Raw genomic sequence first — 23,069 nt, forward strand, 5'->3', positions numbered from 1 at the left:
ACTGACCTTATCAGATACAAAAGTTACATTTCTTGTTATATAGGTCTTGCTTTATCTTGGTCTTAACCATCCAGCAGAAAAGTATAAAAACAAGGTATATAAAGTAAAGCCATATTAATACGATGATCTGTAAAGTCTCAAGTCAACTTCTGAGAGGGGGGAACAACCCACTTGCCCCCCCCCCACCGTCCCTCTCTTGGGACAGGAGCTTTCTTTCTCTCATAAATATATTCTGGTTAAATAATATAACCTCCATTTGTTCCTAAAATTCATTCTTCGGTTTTAGAGAACACGAACTCGTGCAGTTCAGGTCCAGAGATCATTTTTCCCTATGTCATTTGGAGGTTCCCTATATTCTTTGGAGGTCACCCACCTGATACCAATTTTTCTCCCTGTATCATTTTGGAGTTTCCCACCAAGATCATTGGACAGAGGTATGAGTTTGCTTTTCTTTCATAAATTCTGAATTGGGACTTGCTTAGGTAACAAATTTATGTTTCAAATGTTAGTATGTCTTTGCCCATTGCTCATAATTGTTCATGCTTTGCCTCATACAATTTTGCTTCACATAGTACTGTTAAAATTGCTTACAATTGCTTCTGTTTTATCTCTTACATTGTTGGTACTCGCTTTCCCATTTGATACTGTATTTAATCAATTTTACCTGAGCAATGGTGCTTGTAATCTCATTGGTTGATCATAGTTTGGTCCCACCTCATGTCCAACTAAACAAGTTCCCATGTCTTCTCCACCACCTTAAACCCACCTCACCACATGGTTTTCCTCTATAAAAGTCCCTGCAAGAGACAACTTCCTGGGGGGAACTACCCACTCGCCCCCCCCCTCCTGTCCCTCTCTCAGGACAGGAGCTTTCTTTCTCTCAATAAATATATTCTGCTCATAAAAAAATAAAAATATAACTTCTGAGAATAACTCACTAATATAGACTGCTAGACAGTGTTGGATTGTTTAGCTGAATTCAAACACCTTGGTATTTAGATGCCAATGAAATATTCATCTCTGACATGACTAAACAAAAAGGGGGATACAAAGGAAAGATCATTTTGTATTTATATATACAAAATAGGATAGATATACAGCTACTTTTGCTTAATTCAATGAGAAGAAAGAGATGTACTAATAGTGTTTGGACAAGATATCCTGTCTGCTTCTTGTACTATGGATAACCACTAAGAAGACAACAATGTACAATGTATTGATTACCGAAACTGTCCTATTATTCAGCTTTGAAACTGTCTCATTCATATTTATTTCTCAATAAAATAAATAAATAAATAGGGATGAACTGCTCATCGCTGGGATAAGCAGGATTATATACTCAAAAATTTTTTAAAAATCAGAAGTGTGCTAGATAAGCTCAAAGATGTAAGTATGTAATGTACATAAATAAAATTAGAAGACTCTAATATAAAGGTGGCTGAGCTAAATAAACAAAATGATACAAAATATGAAAACCCAGTTAGCAGTTAACTAGAGTCTATGAAAAGGAAGCATACACAAATCCAGCAGGTACATAATTCTGTTGAAACTATGGGCAAGGGACCAGGGAGATACCTCAATGATATAAGTGCCTGCCTGAAGTGTACAAGGTCCTGAGTTCACCCCACACTACAAAAAAGAAAAAAAAAAAAAAAAAAGAAAAAGAATGTGTGGGCAGCAAAACTGCCCAGTGTGACAAAAGTGCCAGAACTGATGCAGATATCATGTACTCAGAGATACCTTAGAAACAAGTGTGTCACTGTCCACAACCATGGTGCAAAGTAGGAGAGATCACTTAGAGTCCATGTCCAGTTGAATCTCCAAGAAGACCCAAATGGTCTGCTTCAGTGAGGCTTCTCAATGTAAGACCTTCTCAGGAAACCAACTTTTATGGCTATTTCTTGTTAGGGTGGGGAAGCAAGGATAAGGAACAAAAGAAGGACATCTGTGCAGGAATTCATGTAGGGGAAGGGAAAGGACAGGGTGGCCTGCTACATGACTAGCCTTAGTGCTAATCTGTGTAGGGAGGACAGGGCGAGCACGTGCACTCCTTAGCAGGCTGCTTTGATCCTCCCTGGACCACTGCCCTGGAGCCTATGCTATAATCCTTAGCCATTCCAAGAGGCCTGGGCTGCGCCTCCAAAGGAGCTTTCCCTCTGCACAGGCCATCTCTGACACATCTCCACACGAGAGAGAGTGGGAAATGGGTGCGGACCTGCTAGGCGGCACCAAGGCTCAGATTAATTGGGATGAGGGGAAACAAGCAAACAATGCAAACACTATAATCATTTTTCTCCAATTCAGTGGTATGGCACTCATGCCAGGAAAGAAAGAAGATACAGGAAGGGAAAATTTGAATTATCATTATTTGCAAATGACATGGAATACCCTATAAAAAATTCCACCAAAAAACTAGAATTAATCAAATGTGTTGTCCTGTGATTTATGATGTTTTAATATTAAAAATGGTTTAGAAGAACAAGATTACATGACACTTGACTGCAAAAAAAAAAAAAAAAAGTGTTTGTAAGCAATTAGCCTAGCCTTCCTATGTTTTGGAATAAAGCCGTGAACTTCATGACTTTGTAAAGCAAGATATAAAGCAAACACAAGAGGAAAATAATAATGGAAAAAATCAAATTCGGTGCAAAGCAAATTCAGCAAAGATCAGGATATAAAATCTCCACACAAAAATCAATAGCATTCCTATACACTAATAATTACTTCACTATGAGAAATTAAATAATACAATTTTGTATTTTTTCAAAAAATATTGAATACTTAGGAATTAACCTAATCAAAGAAATAAAATACCTATAAAATACTATAGTAGTATAAAAAGGAAATGAGAAAGGATATCAGAAAATTGATGTTATTCCTTTTTTTTTTTTTTTTGGCAGAACTGGGGATTGAACCCAGGCCCTTGCCCTTGCCAGGGAAGCGCTTATTCCACTAAGCCATCTCCCTGGCCCCTGATGTTATTCCTTGTTCCTGAAAAGATAGAAGTAATAACTGTCAAAATGACCAAACTCCCAAAACTGATCTATGCATTTAATAGAATCTCAATAGAAATACCAACAGCATTCCTCATGGAGCTAAAATGTATGTGGAACCAATATTAACAATTGCGAAAGCAACCCTGGGCAATAAGACCAAAGTAGGAGATACCAGAATTCTGGACTTAAAGTTATATTACAATGCAACAGTGTAAAACAGTATGTAGATCAATGGAACAGGGTGGAGGAAGCAGAGACACCCCAAGGTACATGCAGCTATCTGATATTTGGGGATCAAAAACATATGCTGGAGGAAAGACAACCTCTTTAACAACTGATGTGAAAACTGACTAGTGCCTACAGCCATAACACCCTGAACGCGCCCCATCTCATCTGATCTCAGAAAAATGACCAGCATGTGCAAAATGGATTCTAGATGGACGTCTTCTACCATATATGAAACTAAAGTCAAAGTTAATCAAAGATCTAAATATTAAAACAGAAACATTATTCTGAAAGACAAAACAGGAAAGCTCAAAAAAAAAAAAAAAAAAAAACCAGGAAAGCTCTTAGAAACATAAGTGTAGATAATGAGTTTCTAAACACCCTAGTTACACAAGCAATACTATCAGAAATCAACAAACTGGATTTTACAATTTTTGATGATGATGATGATGATGATGATGATGATGATGGTTCCAGGGCTTGAATTCAGGACCTTACACTTGCCAGGCAGGCTCTTATATCCCTGGCCCATGTGCAGCAGCTTTTATTTTTTTATTTTTATTTTTTTTTCAGAACCGGGGATTGAACTCAGGGCCTTGCACTTGCCAGGCAAGCGCTTATTCTACTGAGCCATCTCCCTGGCCCCAAAGTCATAGCCAATTGTTTGGGTTTTTTTTTTTTTTTTTTTTTTTTTTTTTTTCTGCAGAACTGGGGATTGAACTCAGGCCCTTGCGCTTGCCAGGGAAGCGCTTATTCCACTGAGCCATCTCCCCTGGCCCCGTGCAGCAGCTTTTAAATTGATCTCTATTATCCAATTTAAAAGCTGCTGCACATGGGCCAGGGATATAGCTCAGCAGCACAGCACTTGCCTGTCAAGCACAAGGTTCTGTGTTTGATTCCCAGGAGAAAAAAAAAAAAAAATCTTAAAAGCTGCTACACAGTAGAGGAAACCACCAACAGAGTGAAGAGACAACCTAAAGAATGGGGAGGGGCCAGGGAGATGGCTCAGTAGAATAAGTACTTCCCTGGAAAGCGCAAGGGCTTGAGTTCAAATCTCTGGTTCTGCCAAAAAAAAAAAAAAGAAAAAAAGAAAAAAATTATTGGGGGCCTGCCCATTAGCTCAGGTGTTTAAGTGCCTGCTGAAACAATGCAGTCAGGCTCAGGATGCTGTGATTTGATCCCCTCATACTCAAGCCAAACCAGACCTGCCCTGAAGGCATCCTGAGTGTCCCCTGCAAAAAAAAAAAAAAAAATCCTTCTGCCACTGGGCCTGGGAGATGGCTCAGTAGAATAAGTGCTTCCCTGGAGAGCGCAAACACCTGAGTTCAATCCCCGGTTCTGGAAAAAAAAAAAAAAAAAAAAAAAAAGAATGGGGAAAATTATTAGGTACATCTCGGACAGGACTAATATCTACAATATGTATAGAACTGAAAAATTAGATCATTTCAAGATACAAGATCCAATCAAAAAATGAGCAACTGAAATGAATAGACATTTATCACAAGAAGTAGTACTAAAGGTCAGTAAATACACAAAAACATGTTCAGTATCTCTGGCCATTGGAGAAATGCACATTAAAATAACACTCAAATGTTTTCTTACTCCAGAAGACATGAATACCATTAAAAAGTCAAATAATAACAAATGCTGGTGAGGCTATGGAGAAAAAAAGAACCTTTCTACATAGTTAGGAGTGTAAACCTGTACAACCTCTATGGAAATCAGCATGCAGTTTCTTCAAAAAAATGAAAACTACAAATTCCATTTCATCTAATATTCCCTTTGTAGGTGTCTTCTGGAAAGGGCTAACGATATCCATGGATACATGCATATTCACCTTTGTCGCAGCACAATTTATAATAGCTAAATCTTGGAGACAGCCTATTCACCCATCAGCAGATAAAGAAACTGGCATTTACACACAGTGGAACACTACCATTCCATAAAAGATAAATTTGAGTTTTTTGTAAGAGTGAATACACCTTGAAACCATAATATCACAATGTGCGGTACACACCAACTTAAATATCACTATTTTGGTTTTGTTTTGCTTTTGTTTCTTGAGACAAGGTCTCACTGCATAGTCCAGCTGGTCTCGAATTTGTAGTGATCCTGCCTCAGCTTCTTGAGTGCTGGGATGATGGATGTGTGCCGCCACATCTAGCTCCAAACTGCTTAATTTCTTCATTTCCTCTATAACTCATTAATTACTCATAGCCCCCATGTTTTTTTCTTACATAAAACAAAAACAAATGAGCAAAATAAATAACAAGTGATAGGAAACAGGAATATGAAATTTTGCAAAAGGAAAGGAGATGAAGAGATGGAGGGAAGAAGAAACAGAAGGGGGAAATGGACAAAAAATAATTAAAATGTAGTCAGATATGGTGGCATATCCTGTAACTTCGGCACTGAAGAGAATCACAGGATTGCTGTGAGTTTGGCACCAGTTTGGACCTCAAAAAAAAAAAAAAAAATTAGACTGGGTGTGATGGTGCACACAAGTAATCCCAGCACTTGGGAGGCTGAAACCAGGAGGATCACTACCAGTCCTCCAATCTGTGTAGTGAGACCCTGTAGACCCTGTACTAACATACATAAAAATATATATATATTAAAATGTGTATTATACATGTACCAATCCTCATAAATCTAACCATTATGTACTGAAAATATATTAATAAACCAAATGAAAGAAAAAATGTGATAAATATCTTTATTGATACTAATTAGGGGATTCAAGTGTGTCAATCTTCCTGAAACTGTGTGGATTCATAAGATTAAAAATGTATTGGAAGTGGGAAAATCATGAAGAGATTTCCTTAAAAAATGGTGGTGGTAAACAAGAACAAATCAGCCTCATATTCTCTGGCTGGGAATATGGCTCAGTGGTATAAGTACCTGCCTGGCAAGTGCAAGGCCCTGAGTTCAATCCCTGCTACCACCAAAAAAAAAAAAATCTTCTCTAAGTTATTTTCCACTGGAAAGTAACTTGGGGAAGAGAGAGACACACACAAACAGTGAAAGAGAGACAGAGAAAGAGAGGTGGATCCAGGGGAATCAGGGAGACTCATAGGAAGATTAAAACCTACAGACAAAACAGAAAAACTGAAGGGACAGAATAGAGTATAGAGAAGGTAATGACGTCTACATTTTCTCCCCATTTCTGGGCTCATGGCTTGCAGAAAAGAGAGACTGAGTCTAGAGACAAAGCAAAAGCAGGGGCCCAGGAGGGTTTCGAAGAGGTGAGTGGCTGCAGTCACAGGGAAAGCGTGGTCTCTGCTTCCACTTGGGTCCTTCAGTGAGCAGCAGCTGGCAGATGGCTGTGGTCTGAGAACCAGCCACATCCTTGGAAAGAGTGCTTGGTTGGACACCACTCCAGGAAGAGCTGATTGCTTCAACCAGGACTTAGAGCAACCATAGGACGACTTCATTTTACAGTTCCCCATGTTGCATTCCTGCAGTGACTAGGAGAGACAGCCACAGGAGACACCCATGTCATGCTGGAAAAAGACCCACTAAGGGATTTGAGCTAAAGGACAGATGCTCTCCCCCACCACCAGAGGCCAGCCTCAACCTCACCTGCAATGAATTTGGGAAAAATTCTACAGGAAGAGATAACAATTATATATGGACCAGATATCAGTGCACCAAAACTTATAAAATAAATACCAGTGGACATGAAAATTCAGATAAACAAGAATACAATTGTAATAGGGCACACAATACCCCACTGTTAGAAGGGGACACATCAACTAGACCAAAAAAAAAAAAAAAAAAAAATCAACAAATACTGTATAAGAGTTAAAACAAACTTCCAAACACATGGATTTAATTATTATCTACAGTGTTCTAGCCAACAACAGGACACACATTCTTCTCAGCAGTACATGGAACTTCCTCCAAAACAGACCACATATTACCCCATAAAGCATGCTGAAGGAAATGCAAAAGAATCAAAATTATGACATACATATTTTCAGATCATAGGGCAATGAAACTAGAAATTAATGAAAAAAGAAACCACAGAAAATACGCAAGGACATGAACATTAAGCAATATTTTCTTGAATAATCAGTGGGTCACAGAAATTAACATATTCCAACTGGTTTGAGCCACTGCTGGTACATACATGACTGTGACCCATCAGACAGCTGGATATTTACTATCAGAACCACCTGGCAGGGAGACATATGAATTACAGCCCCATTTTGAATGTGCTAAAACACAAATTAGTTCCTACAAGCAAGCAATAATGCCAATGCAACATCCAGACACAATGAAAGCAGTCTGAAGAGGAAGTTTATAATAGTGAATTTCCCCCATCAGAAAAAGAGCAAGCTCAAATAAATAACATAACACTGCACCTCAAGGTCCTAGCTAAGAAAAAATCAAATCCAAAGCTAGTATGAGAAAGGACATTATAAAGATCAGTGCAAGGGCTGGCCCAATAGCTCAGTGGATTAAAGTACCTGCTTAGGCAGACACAGGGGCTGGGGCTTGATCCTTGACCTGCTGTGCTGGTCCCACCCCTAGGCACGCTGAGACAAGGAATGAGACCAGGTGTGGTACTGCACACCTGTAATCCCAGGACTTGGGAGGCTGAAAACTAGAGAATCACTAGAGTCTGAACTGTGTAGTGAGACCCTGTAGACCCTGTACTAAATACATAAAAAAAAAAAAAAATCAGTGCAAAAATTAATTAAATTTAGATTAAGAAAGTAATACAAATAATGAATCTAAGAGTTTATTCTTGGGAAGAATAAGTAAAATAGAGAAACCCTTAGGCAGTCTTACAAAAAACAAGTGAAAGATCCAAAACAATGCAATTAAAAATGAGAAAGATGAAATCACACTGGATTCTGCTGAATCCAGAAGATCATTGGTGTATGCTTTGAGATCCTGTGCTACAATAAAATAGAAAAGTTGAGGAAATAGATAGATTCTAAGATGCAGATGAATTATGAAAGATGAACTACCAAGATGATATAAAAATTCTGTATAATACAATATCAGTTATTGAAATTTGAGAATTAAAAAAACAGATTCATTCTATGGATGCAGGCATGGTTCAACATACAAAAATCAATAAATGGGGCTGAGAAGATAGCTCAGCAACACAAGTGCCTGATTAGTAAGCACAAAGTCCTGAGTTCAATAGCCAGTACAAAAAAAAAAAAAAAAAATCAATAAATGTAATATGCTCTCATGATCAGAAACAAGGACAAAAGCACATGATCATCTCAAAAGATGCAGAAAAAACATTTGACAAAAGCCTACATCTTTCACCATTTTTTAAAAAGTGATTTTTCTCTCCATATGGTAAAAGCCATTTATGACAAATCAATAGCAAACATCATACCAAATGGTGAGAAGCTGAAAACTTTCTCTCTAAAATTAGGAACAAGACAAGGACCTGCAATCACTGCTCTTGTTCAGTACAGTTCTTGAAACAGCTAGAACAATTGGAGAAGAAAAAAGAAAATAAAATGTATATAGATAGGAAGAAGTTAATTATTTGCATATGACATGATACTCTACATAGAAGACTCCAAAAACCCCACCAAAAGACTTCTAGAATTAATAAACACATTCAGTAATGTAGCAGGATATGACATCAACACTAAAAGATCAACAATATTCCTCTTCACTGATAAACTCACCAAAAGAGAAATTAGGGTAACAATACTTTTCACAAGAGCATCAAGGGGCCAGCGAGATAGCTCAGTGGTCTAAAATGCCTGCTTAGGCAAATGTAGGCAAGCCTAAGGATCAGGGTGTGATCCCTGGTACAGCATACCACACCAGCCCCACACCAGGGTGGGCACAGCCGCTCACACACATACACACACACACACACACACACACACACACACACACACAAACCATCAAGAAAAATGAAATGAAATCTACAGTACTCTGAAGAAGGAGATTGAAGATGACATCAGAAAAGGAAAAGATATGGTGAAACCAATATGGTCAAAATGGCCATAATTCCAAAACTATTTTACAGATTCAATGTAAGCCTAATGAAAATGCCAATAAAATTCCTACTCTTAAAGGACCAATACAGTGGTTCACAAATGAAGAAATATAAATGGCCAATAAATATGTGCAAAAATGTTCAACACTCTTAGCCTTTTGAAAAATGAAAGTCAAAATAACTTTGAGATTCAACATTATTCAATCTTAAGAAAGAATACGCCCCCAAAGAGAATGCCCATCATCAAGAAATCAAACAATAACAAATGCTGGGGATGCTGTGGGGAAAGAGAACCTTTGGTTCATTGTTGGCGGGAGTGCAAACTAGCACAACCACTATGGAAATCAGTATGAAGATTCAAAAAAAACTAAGAATAGAAATCCCATTTGATCCAACACTCCCCTTGTATGTGTCTTCCTTAAAGAGTTAAAGACATCAATACGTAATATAGGCATACTTATGTTTATATTGGCACAAGTCTTAATAGCTACATTTTTCAAACACCCTCTATGAAACAATTACAAAGAAAGCCCCAAAACCCCCACACAAAAGACAAAAAACAAACTAGGCAACAGAAGCAGCCTCTGTTCATCAACAAATGAGTGGATAAGAAAATGTGGGACTTATTTGCAATTGAGGAGTGGCTCTGCCACCAAGAAGGACAAACTTGAGTCATTTGTAGGACAATGGTGGACACAGAGACCATACCGTTGAATGAAGAAAGACCCAGAAGTGCCTGAAAGGTTCCAGACACATTGTATGCTTCCTCTTCTGAGTAAAGTGAAAATAAAAGACAATAGAAAAGAAAAAGAAAGTTATTGCAATTTAGCACAGTCAATGTATCTGAAAGTGTACTTTGATTTAGTATATATGTTTTTGGCATGTTGATCTGCATTTATGATAGTTAACTTTTTAAAATAATTTTATTGAGAAACAAATAGCCATGAGACAGTTTCAAAACCAATTAGTAGGACAGTTTCAATAATTAATACATTGTATATTGTTCTCTTAGTGGTTATTCATTGTACAAGATGCAGACATGATATCCTGTCCACAAACACTATTAGAACAAATCTTTCTATTCATTGAATTAAGAGAAAGTAGCTGTATATCTATCCTATTTTGAATATACAGATACAAAACGGTTGTTCATTTGTATCCCTTTTTTTGTTTAGCTTTGTCAGAGAAAGATATTTCATTGTCATTTAAATATTATAGGTTTGTGAATTCAGCAAAATATTCCAATACAGACCAGTAGTCCATAATAGTCGTTGGTTTTCTGTAAGACTGGCAATGTCAGAAGTTGTTGACTTGAGCCTTTTACAGCTCAGCATATTAATATGGTTTTACTTTTTATACTTCATTTTTATACTTTTCTGCTGAATGATTAAGACCAAGATAAAGCAAGACCTATATAACAAGAAATGTAACTTTTGTATCTGATAAGTCCAGTCAAATCCCCTCCAGACTTATCCTGAAACCTTGTACTGCACTTTGTAGATCCTTTGTCAGTGTCAGCCATGTAAATGAGTCATAGCTATTGCTTGACCAATTTGCTCTCTGTGAAAGCCTGAGAGAATGTTTTCTCTCTATGTGACTCTCCTTAGGCACACTCTACATCATTGATCACATTCCTCTGTGGCCCCATAATCTCCTTGATCAGAAAATTTGGGATACAACTGAGTTACATAATGTTACAGTGTAGGTTCTCCTATGTCCTGAGTCCTCACTGACCTTGAAAGGCTAGGGTCAAAATGTTGGCTGTCCTTGCATCCCTACTTTTTCTCTAATTTTTGGTCTGCAAACTTAAATTGTTAACCCTCCAGAAGAGAAGCTTATTATTATTACCCTACAACATAGGCAATTGAAAAAAAAACATAGGCAGTTGAGTTTAACCTCACTATCTGTCTGAATATCAAACATATGATAGTTAACTTGATTAGACCTTATAAAATAAATTTGATGCTGGCAAATTTTTTTTAAATGAGAGGCAGGGAGGGAAAAGAATGTGGAGATGTGTACATGTACCAGTTCCCCATAATGAACAGTCATTTGTACCACCTACATGTACTAATAAAAATTAAAAAAAAAAAAACTGAAAAATCTTGTCAAAGTAGGACAAGTTGGTGACCTTACAATTAATCCTAAATGGAAGAATTACTAGGAGTTTTCAAAGTTTCAAGCCCCATATTTGTTTCAAATCTAGAATTTAAGATAAAAACAACAAAGGATTTGGCTTCATAATCCAATATTTAACATTTCTTAACTGCACATCTGTAAAAATTCATACATTGGTTATTTTTATTACCTCAGTAATTATTTTAACTGATTGAAATTTTTATAGTCCTACAACAATAGGTTTAAGCTAACTGGTTGATCTAACTAAAGTTTTGAGGGAACCTTGCACTGATAAATGTTCAAAGCATTTGCAAATTAATAGCCCAGTGATGTCTGTAATGACTATAAAATTTTATTTGTAAAATGTTCATCTTAAGTAGGCACAAATCAATCTAACAAATATTTAGCAAACATATAATGGCCTAACTTAGTATTTAAATATGAGTTATAAAGTATTTCTAAGTTAAATTAGATTCTTCTGTAGAAAATGAAAACAAAGCACTGTTTTGGTCAGTAGTTTTGAGGGATGAGTTTTTCAAGAATATGATCAAAGCTACAGCCACTCCTCCAAATGACATGTGCTCCATATTATTAACTTCTATCTTAAAAGACAAGTGGCTATTTTTTTTAAAGACTATATTTTCTAGTCCCAAATTCAAATAACTGATTAGATTCTAGCCCAAAGCATGCAAGTTGAAGTAATGTGTGCAGCTTAGTGGAAAGGTCTATGCTCTTCTTGGTTGGAATCTGAACATAATTTTGAACAAGAATCACTATGTTGGGCCTTGTGATAACTTTAAACAGAAACCATAGCATGGTGAAGTAAGATGAGAGAAGCTGTGTTTCTTATATGAAGCAGCTCCTACTGGACCTACGCTGAGTACTAAGAAGAAACGTCTTTGGATCCTACACCTCGGTGCTCGCTGAATATGAAGAATAACATTTTCATATTGTTTATCTCTTTCATCTTGGATTTCCTAGTTTCTTGCAGTTAAACCTAATATTTTATTATAGTGACCTATTACTTTAGTCAAATTACCAACATAGATCATTGGAAACTGACCATAAGTTTTACATTGTATAGAACATTTGACTACTTTTAATATAAACAAGCATTAAAACAGTGCTTAGAGCCATATTGTTTTTGAAATTAAATGATTATTAAACTACACAGTTAAAATTCACTAAAAATACTTTGTGATAGGTTCTAGCCTGAGTACAAACTGCTAAATTATCACAGCCCTGATTCAATATGGCTGAATCCCGAAAGCAACAGCTTACCTTTCCAATGACCACTTCCTCCTTTCCCACTCCATCCTGGATCCCTTTCCTCACACACACAAGGGAGACCCCAGTCAGTTCCTTGTGTATCCCTGAACATGCCCCCCAGACTATTCCCCTAGCAAAAGCCCGTAAAATCTCGGGTCAAAGGATCCCCCTGCCATCTCCCTGCCCTCGGCCCTCTCCATGTCCTCCTCAATGACAATAAAGGCCTCCTCCCTTTCTTTTATCTCTGCTCCTCTGCTGTGCTGAAAAGCCTAACATTTTGTACTTTTCATTTGCTTTTGGCAGTACTGGGTATTGGACCCAGGGCCTCGCACATTCTTGGCAAGTGCTCTACAAGCTACATCTCCAGCACTGGTATATATAATTTTTAAAGAATGAGTTTTATAGTATTTGACTTATATCTCAATAAAGCAGTTATTTTCAAACATGTTGGACTGGAAAAGGCAGGCTGCAGGCGAAGTGCATGTCGAGTGGGGGAGCCGCACTGCCTGTAGAGATCTGTGGGGGCTGGCTGGAGTCATTGGCTGCCTTCCCTGCTGTCCTGCACTGGGTTAAAAACGCCAACTAACACCAACCATGAAAGGTCCATCCAGCAAAAAAGTATAAAAACGAAATATAAGAAGTAAAGCCATGGTGTTATGTTGAGCTGTAGGGGACTCAGGTCAACAATTTCTGACATTGCCAGTCAAGCGGAAGACCCAATACTATTATGGGCTACTGGACTCTTTTAGAATATTTTACTGAGTTTACACACCTATAATATTCAAATAACGGAACTTAACAAAAAAAGGGGATACAGAAGAATGTCCATTTTGTATCTGTGTATTCAAAGTGGTTAGGAAAGATATATAATTACATTCTGTTAATGAATAGAATGATTTGTTCTAATGGTGTTTGTAAATAGGATATCAAGTCTGCATCCTGTACAGCAATTAACCACTAAGAAGAATGTATGCAGTGTGTGAATTATTGAAACTGTCCTACCAATTTGATCTGGAAAAAAAAAAAAAAAAAGTAAGGTCCAAGTCGCAGCGGCACTCGTACAAGCATCATCGATGAAGATGTGATTATTAACGGTCATTCTCATGAGGATGACAATCCATTTGCAGAGCACATGTTGATAGAAAATGAGTAATTCAACAAATAGGAGTTGTGGGAAGAAATTATTGAACTCTGTTTCCAAGAAATGCTGAAAGAGGAAGAACAACATGAGTGGTTTATTCCAGTTCGAGATCTCCCACAAACTATGGACCAAATTCAAGAACAATTTAATGATCTTGTTATCAGTGATGGCTCTTCTCTGGAAGATCTTGTGGTCAAAAGCAATCTGACTCCAAATGCAAAGGAGTTTGTTCCTGGGGTGAAATACTAAAATACCTGAGTAGACGGGGCCCTCTTTTGGTGGATGTAGCACAATTTCCACACTGTGAAGGCAGTATTAGAAGACATAATTGTAAAAGCGCTCTCATCACTGTGTTACACTTACACATTGCCAAAGTTCTTGTTAGTCTTGCATGCTTAATAAAAGTGCTGATAGACTGTTACTAAGTAAAAAGCTGTCAAACATTTACTGAAAATAGAATTGGGCCCATGGCTTCATGTAAGGACAGCGAGGAAAGAAGCACCAGTCAAGTTGTGACAACGCACCAAATTAAACTCTAAATCTTACAAAATTGTCATCTTTGAAGTTAAACTCATCCCTTAGGATTAACTAACACTTGTTTATGTCTACACTTTGTAGCAATGAGTAAATTTAAATATATTCCAGATTTCTCAATTGCATTTGTCCTTAGCAATCCTCCTTCTTTAAGCATATTCTGATGGAGGGCAGCCTCATCTATGTAGTTTGTTCAAGGCCAGTCTGAACTATAGATAGCAAGACCCTGTTTCTAAAAAATCCTCATAGATTTTCCTTAAAAAGTCTCTTAATTTGAAATAATTCTGTCTTTGGTGACTGAGGTAACAAGGTAATGACAAGAAAGAGCTAGTCCTAGCCTTTCTGATATATAATCATGTTAGAAATCCTGAATTTTTCTGATGATACATTTGGAGAATATGTGATTTGGGAAATGTGGGTTCTGAGGATTCACCTCATCACAGCCATACTTGTGTGAAATATGTCTAATTTGGGACATACACCAGCCTATAATCCAGTTGAACAAAGAGATTGTTACATGATTTGAATGGTGCTTTTCCTTGCTTTGTTAACCATCCTGACAGTAGTCTGCAGCACAACTTTTCTTTTTAACAAAGCTAGAACAGTTTTGGCTTCTTAAACTTCATATTTGGGTAGGTTAAGCTGCTAAAAATGTTCAGTGTGAATAGTATTTAAGTTGAAAATATTGTAAAAAATATATTTTTTTTCAAAAATATTTTAAAAATAAAATATAACTAAAAAATAAAACATGTTAAAGCAAATCAATGAAACATTTTAATATTTTCAGGTTTTAATAAGCTTTGAACTTCATTAAAATTACAGTATCTGTGGGATATATTCATTACATGTGTGAAGTATAAAACTTTAGCATTTATCTAGATGCTTTAATTAGTGCCTATTCTGATATCCCCCTTTACATTTGCTTCAATTTTATTATTATTCATTTCCAGATTCAGGTTTTGCATTATCCTGCTGATCATTTTGTCATCTATTTTATCTCCTGAAGCAGCCCCTTCGTTGAGAACTTCTTCTGCTACAACAAAAAACTGTTCAGCTGGTTGAAGAATGCTTACTCCATAGCCATTGTTGTTGTAAATATGATTATTAGTCATCTTCAATTTGGGTGCTGGAAGAGCCTGTTAAATTATGTAAGGAAATTTAGTTTCCAATAAATCTGACAGAGAACTTATATGAACATATAAAATTACACCAGACATTACTCCTGGGTTAGCAAATTTCTTTAAAACAGTAAGATTAGTTTTGAACAAAAGTGGTTTCTTCACATTAATATTAAATACAAATGTTTAATGAAGTAGTAAATGAAAGAATAAAAAATAGTAAATAAAATTTCAAGATATTATCAGCTTTTGATAAAATAACTGATTCTAAATGGGGAGAGAGCCACAGCACATGAGGGTGACCTCTAATAGAACGTGATAAATATGAAAACAAATCTCTGCAGAGAAGGTGTGATATGGAAAAGTAACATAAGGCAGTGGGATACAGCACAGCTGGGTGGCGCAGGGAGAGGCTCCACTTAGACTAGAGGGCTCCTACAGTCATGGCTGTTTTGAAGAGGGGCAGTTATAGTCATATATAAATAATGGGGCGTTATTGGTCACCTACAGAGCTATAGAAAGTGTTTGAGGTATGGGTAACATCTAGAAAAAGCTCAGCCATTTCTGGAAACATGCAAAAGCTTGTGGGGTTTGAATGTAACGTATTAGAGGAAGAATGGAAGATGAGGGTGGAGAAGGCAAGGGAGAGATCTGGTCAGGTTTTACAAAAAGTTATGAAAGTTTATAATGCTTATTAAACTTTATATGTTAAGTCATCTGGAAATCTTATTTAAAATCAGATTCTGATTTATTTTTAAGGCTCAAGATTCTGCAGTTCTAAGGTGATTCCGTGCCTCTGCCCAGCACTCACTGAGTTGGCGGGACATGGTTCTTAAGCGTTGGTCAGCAGCGCCAGCAGTGCCTGCCAAGTTCCTAGAACAAGTCCTGCAAGTCCTACAAGTCCTCAGACCTCCTGCCACCTAGATTGGAAACCAGGGTTTGTCACTCATGAGTGGTTGTGACACATGCTAACATGTGAGAACCATTGAAAATACTTAAGAACAGAAACAATACTTAAGGCCTGCAATCTCAGCATTCAGGAGACTGAGGCAAAGAGGACTGCCATGAGTTGTGGGTGGGCCTGGCTACGTCCTAAGTTCAAGGCTAGACCTTGTCTCAAAAAGGGGAGAAGGGAATGTTTAAGGTAAACATTCCAAAACTGCCCACATGGTGCTCCAGTTACCATTTTTACAGTATTTCTGCCCAGTTATCTGATTTAGCATCTACATTCATGCTACAGGATGGGGTGGGGAGGTTTTCTAGTACAAGTTGAACATCTCTAATCCAGAGAGCTCTAGACACTTGGGTGCTGAAATGATGCAAGTGGAAAATTCCACCCCATGCAACATTTTTTCATGCACAAAATTACTTAAAATATTGTATAAAACTACCTTTAGAAAACATATGTTGATGAATAGAATGATTTGTTCTAATGGTGTTTGTAAATAGGATCACAAGTCCGCATCTTGTACAGCAATTAACCACTAAGAAGAATATATGCAGTGTATTATTTGTTGAAAAATAAAAAAATAAAATAAAAACAAAACAAAACAACAAAAAAAAAAGAAAAAAGAAAACATATATTGAACATTAAGAATTTCATCTTTAGGCTTGGGACCCATACCCAAGATATCTCATTATGTATATGAAAATATTAAAAAACTAAAAAAATCAAATCTGAAATACTTCTGGTCCCAAGCATTTTAGATAAGTGGTACCTTATGTGATTTACAATCTATTTGAGAAGACAAAAATGTGTATTGATAATAAAAGAATTAATGAAAGTGCCTTCTCAGGCAGACACAGGGACTAGGGTTCAATCTCCAGTGTGTTGAGCCAGTCCCGCCCTCAGGGCATGCTGAGATGGTGAATGAAACTGGGCATGATGGTGCAAGCCTGTAATCCCAGTGCTTGGGAGGCTTAAAACAGGAGGATCACTATGAGTCCAACCTGTGTAGTGAGACCCTGTACTAAATACATAATTAATTAACTAATTACTTAACTAATGATCTAGGAAAAGCTTTCTCAGGATAAAACTTACTGGCCACAAAGCCTAGCGTGGGACCTGGGAAGACAGGGTTTGTAGAAGCACAAAAGAATGAGAAGACATTTTGCCTACAAATCACTGTTGTTAATGTTTCATTATTTTGATTAAATCACTTTGTACAACTTTGGAGTGAAGTATTTAATATTTATTAGCTTAGTTTGTTTTACTTTTCAAAAGACATTATATATCTAATCAAATAACGCAATATATTATAAGAGCAAAACCAATCTACTTTGTCATATTCGAAGTTACTAAGAGATTAAATTGAAATTATTAAATCACAGAACTAAATTTGTTTCCCATCAGCCAGCATTCAATCACGTTTTATTTCCTTATACTGTTTTCCATATCAATAGCATTTAAACTAAATTTTAATACTAAAACTAGTATTTTAGTACATATCTAATAATTATTTAAGATTTCTATAACTTGTGTCAGACCTGAAAGTACTAACACAATAGATACCTTGACATTAACTCCACCCAAGGTGCTCTTCGAACTGTCGCCGGTCCTGAGGTTGTTGCAGTGATGGATTTCATTCCTTTCTAAAGTGGCTGTGCTGCCGGGGTACAGCTCAACACCAGCACCCTACACATTAGGAGCAAACACACAGGTCACTCTCCAAAATGCTGCTTATACTTGTAATTGTTTATTTTTTGCTGCAGATTGAACCCAGGGCCTCACACATGCTAGCCAGGTCCTCTACTGCTGAGCTGTATCCCCAGCCCCAGAACTGTAATCGTGTATTAGAAATCTAAACACTAACTGACATGGAAATACTTGACAATGTGTGCATCAATTTATTATAGTGTTTTTAAAACACTGAAAAATATCTGTTTCTGAAAATTAGCCATAAAAGGAAGGTGGAGGTCAGTCAGTCTGTTACCCAACTCTCTCAGCCAAATGCAATCTAGAGAAAGGAGCCCAAAAACCCACTAAACAATGTGTTTAGTACTGTATAAAAATTCACATTCACTGTCCTTCCCTAATCTGCTGATACATTATTTTTTTCATTTTAGTGGGGATTGAGAAATCATCCCAAAACGTGCTTGTTTTCCTACTACTTTTTAAATCCTTCTTATTCAATTTTCTAGTTCTTTTAATGGTCTTTGTGATGTTATCTATGTCCCAACTATTAAAAAGTTTTCAGAACTAATCACAATATCTTACAAGCAATGTCAGGTAGCTTATGAGTACTTATTTCTTTAAAAATAAACCACTAAATATGGGCTCATGATCTGATTTCCAATTTTTAAAAAATTATAGTTCAAACTAATGTCTTAGTTTGGATATACAGTTGGTTCTCTCTTCCTCTATGTTTAATGACACTCTGTTGATTTCTACCCGTTTTATTTTTTAAAGCAGTATAAAGGGATTTATTAGACAGAAATGTAGAAGTACACACTCAGAGAAATAGAGTACAGACCCTTGAGAGAGATGTACTTAACTCCTGCAACTGCAAACACTTAAGCTTCTCTTGAGAGGGCCAAGAAAGGTAGCCTACCCCTAATGGTGTACTGACCCATTTGATAGGTATGAGCCCAGATTTATCTTATTTTATTTTTTGTGGCCAGCTCAGCCTACACTGGGGGCAGGGCTGGCATGGCATGTGGTGCCGGGGATCAAACTGTATTCCCTGCACTTGCCTAAGCAAGCCCTCGCCGGCCCCCAGATTTACTTTTTTAAGATGGACAATATAAACATTTTTAATCCTCTCAATCTGTTCCTTTATCTTAAGGTCAGGCTCCTGTTCTTTCCTTTCTCAGTTCTACCGGTTTCTAAGTTGAAGGATATTTCCATACAATGGTCTTCTTACCCTTTGTATCTTAAGATCACTCAGAGTTGTTATCTATAGTTATGGAAACTCTCAGTTCTTATAGAATAAAATACCTGGGCACCAGTTATTTCACTGTCTGTAATTGTCAAAGAAGCCCCTGTAAGCACACACACTCCTGTTCCTTCGCATTTTAACACACAGTTTTCTAGAGTCGTGTGGCCGGACTCTACCACCACAATGCCATCAACGGTCCCTTGTTGTATCAAAGACAGATTCATTAGTTTCACATTGTCAGCTTTGGATACCACAAAACTGTCATGAGAAGGCTCGGAAGTAATAATAATATCCTCTCTCTTTCCAATTCCTGATGCACAGGGATAAAAACACAAATCAGTAATCCTCAATTTAAAGCTCTTTAGTTATTCAATAATACTTGTCGTATCCTGCTTTTCCTTTCATATACTTTTAACTATGTATTATATACTTTATATTTTAGCAATATCTATAATATATAAACTTAACAACTGTTTCCCTGTGAACTAAGTACATATTTAGCTATAATCTAAGTTTTGTTGTTCTCTTGATATCATCATGGAGAAATCTGAGTTTATAATCATTAGTCTAAATCTATCTGTAGTATTTATTCATCATACTCATTCCACCAAAGACTTCCTTATAATCAACAGTAATGTACAAAATGTCTAAAATGTTTTTTTTTAAAAAAACCATACCTTCACCTGATTTAAAAACTTTAATTATCATTAATAAAAAGGACTAGGGGCCAGGGAGATGGCTCAGTGGAATAAGCGCTTCCCTGGCAAGCGCAAGGACCTGAGTTCAATCCCTGGTTCTGCCAAAAAAAACCAAAAAGGACTAGCAGAAACTCTTAACTTAGATTAATGTAATCACACCAATAATTTTGCTCCATAATAGTAAAAGCAGTTATCTAAACTTAATAGCAAGTACAATACAGATGTTTAATGTTTAAATCATATGTATTATGCTTATTATAGATGTAGTTCAGCAAAGTACAACTCATTACAAGCACCACAATGTAGTGAATATTTGCTTGAATTTTCAATTGACTTTTAGTCAACTGGGTTTATTTTTTGTCAGACAATAAGAATATCCTTATTTCAAAGTTAAAAGGCAAAATCAAAGTTATTACACATATTCAGAACCTAAAAGTAACTTAATAAATTTTTCTTTTATGTTTTAAATTTTGTAAATCAGCATTCTGAGACAATTCTAGGTATAGCTTAATACAGTTCTCCATCTGGGTCTTCTTTAGCTTAAATGACAGCAAGAACACTAGAAATAGATAATAAAAAAGTTTTGGTAAAAATATACCCTACGCTGTGAGAACTAGAATCAGCTGGATATGCTGATGTACAATTCCAGGCCCAGCCATTTAGGAGGCTTAGGCAGGGTAACATGGTAAGATCCATCTAAAACAAAACTGTTCACAGATATCATCTGTGAAAGGTACATAGGGATTTTTGTGATATATAAGCTTCTAATTTCTAAAAGTTTCATTAGATATACTTGTAATACATATACTTGTAATACATGGCTCAGTACATTTTTTTTTTTTCTCTTTTTTTTTTTTTTTTTTGTGGAACTGGGGATTAAACTCAGGCCCTTGCACTTGCCAGGGAAGTGCTTATTCCACTGAGCCATCTCCCCAGCCCCATCAGCACATATTTCTGAAAAAGAGCTACAAAGATAATCTGCTAACCCTTTATAATGATGTCATCAGTCAGCAAAGCAAGATATACAGATTGATATTCTCCTGGAAAAATAACTACTGTATCTCCACAGTAACAATTATCCAAAGCCAAATCCAAGTCATCATGCTGCTGGAGAAGTGTGTCTGAAGACAAATCCTTAACCTAGGAAGAAAAAAATGAAATAGTACATCTTCCACAATAGATGGAAATAAATAAAATAAAATAAAATAAAATAGCACGACTTCCATAAACTAAAACATGATATTTTACTCAGATACTTACTGGACACATGATTTTCCCTAAGGATTTACCTACATAGTATTTACTTATCACATGGTCAAAGTGTCACTTGTGTCACTGAAAGGAATGATTAAATAACATTTTCTTTATAATCATTAGTTTTATAGCTATTCCGTAGTAAATATAAGCTATGTGCTAGAAATGAGCTATGTTCTAAGACCTCTCAGTGGAGGGAAAGAACAGTTGCTTTAGTAAATGGTAATAGGACAAATGAGTATCTACACACAGAAGAATGAAGTTGAACCCTAACATCACACTAAATGCAATTTTTTTTTTTTTTTTTTTCGGAACTGGGGATTGAACTCAGGCCCTTGCACTTGCCAGGGAAGCGCTTATTCTACTGAGCCATCTCCCTGGCCCCCAAGTGCAAAAATTAATTCAAAACCTATTAGTGATTTACTATAAAAGCTAAAGCCATAAAAAAAAATCTAGAAGAAAATATGAGGATAAATCTTCATGACCTTGGTTGGATTTGGCAAAGAATTCTTAAATATGATATGAGGAAGAAAAACAGGTAAGTTGGACTTTTTCATAATTAAATGCTTTTGTGCACCAAATAGTAATATGAAGAAAGTGAAAAGACGGTCTGTAGAATGGAGAAACACAAAGCACACATCTAGTAAGTATGGTATCCATAATTTGTAATGAACTCTTACAGTCAACAAGGAACAGGAAGACAACCCACCTAAAGATGGACATACGTTTTGAAGTCACTTCTCTAAAGATACACAAGTAGTCAACAAGCACATGAAATCATGTTCACATGAAATCATCATTTACTAATGAAAATCAGACTCAAAAGAGAGAGCACTTTCCATCCACTAAGACTATACCACTGTAATGAAGACCAGAAAAATTAGAACCTGATGCATTGTAGATGACAGCGTAAAGGACAGGGATATAGCTCAGTGGCACAAACACCTGACTGGCAAACACAAGGTCCTTAGTTTGAATCCCAGTAGAGAGGGAGGGAGGGAGAGAGAGAGAGAGAGAGAGAACCAAACACTAATATCACTTGTCACTTATGCATGAGTTATTTTGTTGAAAGCCTTATATAAATTATTTAAGCTGAACACTCTATTGGATAGATTTCATTATTCTCTCATACAGATTTCAAAGTACAAATATTATGAAGCAAAATGATGAGCCAAACCCAGATTTTTATAATTTCCTTTTTGTGTTTTGTTTTGTTTGAGACTGGGTCTCGCTTTATACTGTAGGATGGTTTGAACTCACTATGTAGCGCAAGGCTGGCCTCAGGCTCGCAGTAAAACCTCCTGGGATTATAGGCATGTGTAGCCACACCCAGCTAATTTTGATTTTTTAATGTATTTAGGACAGGGTCTCACTACATAGATCAAACTTGTAGTGATTTTCCTGTTTTCAGCCTCCCAAGTGCTGGGATTATAGGAGTGTGCCACCATGCCCAGTCTCAATCACTGTCTCAGCACGCCCTGTAGGCAGGGCCAGCACAGTAGGCTGGGGATCGAACACCAGGCCCCTGTGTCTGTCTAAGCAGGCAGGCACCTCAATCTGAGGAGCTATCTGGTCAGCCCTTAATTCTGATTGTTATGTTTAGCAGGGCATGGTGATAGACACTTGTAATCCCAGCTACTCTGGAGGCTGAGATTGATCAACATAATGAGGTATCTAAAAAAACAAAAAGACCTGGTTCCTCACTGGTATACTATACTGTCGATAGACTTAAAGAAGGACCACCACAGGAGCCTGCACTGAGCAGTGAAGAGACCACTCTTTCTTCCAAACCTAGGAGGACACGTGTTCGTTCAACTAGTTCACACCCTGGAATGAGGAGCAAACAATTACTGAG

The 23,069-nt window shown here is 36.8% G+C and overlaps 1 protein-coding gene and 1 pseudogene across 2 annotated transcripts in view; one reads left to right on the forward strand and one right to left on the reverse strand.

Annotated features, from left to right (window-relative positions):
• Positions 1 to 13,035: 13,035 nt before the first annotated feature.
• Positions 13,036 to 14,068, forward strand: LOC101583640 (annotated as a pseudogene).
• An 82-nt stretch (positions 14,069 to 14,150) lies between these two features.
• Positions 14,151 to 23,069, reverse strand: part of Shcbp1l (SHC binding and spindle associated 1 like) — a 43,802-nt gene continuing 34,883 nt past the window's right edge. Inside the window, exons 6-9 of one of the 2 annotated variants that reach the window (XM_023706866.1) lie at positions 20,947 to 21,100; positions 19,322 to 19,461; positions 17,897 to 18,019; positions 14,151 to 15,402 (exon numbers count right to left, since the gene is read on the reverse strand). In XM_023706866.1, coding sequence (XP_023562634.1) covers positions 15,151 to 15,402; positions 17,897 to 18,019; positions 19,322 to 19,461; positions 20,947 to 21,100 — 669 coding nt within the window. In that variant the 3' untranslated portion in view covers positions 14,151 to 15,150. Of the gene's footprint in view, positions 15,403 to 17,896; positions 18,020 to 19,321; positions 19,573 to 20,946; positions 21,101 to 23,069 lie in introns of both variants that reach the window. The other variant, XM_004646590.2, reaches the window with a different exon arrangement.

This window comes from Octodon degus, unplaced genomic scaffold (genome assembly GCF_000260255.1).
Source record: "Octodon degus isolate 3935 unplaced genomic scaffold, OctDeg1.0 scaffold00273, whole genome shotgun sequence".
In the NCBI taxonomy this organism is placed as follows: Eukaryota; Metazoa; Chordata; class Mammalia; order Rodentia; family Octodontidae; genus Octodon; species Octodon degus.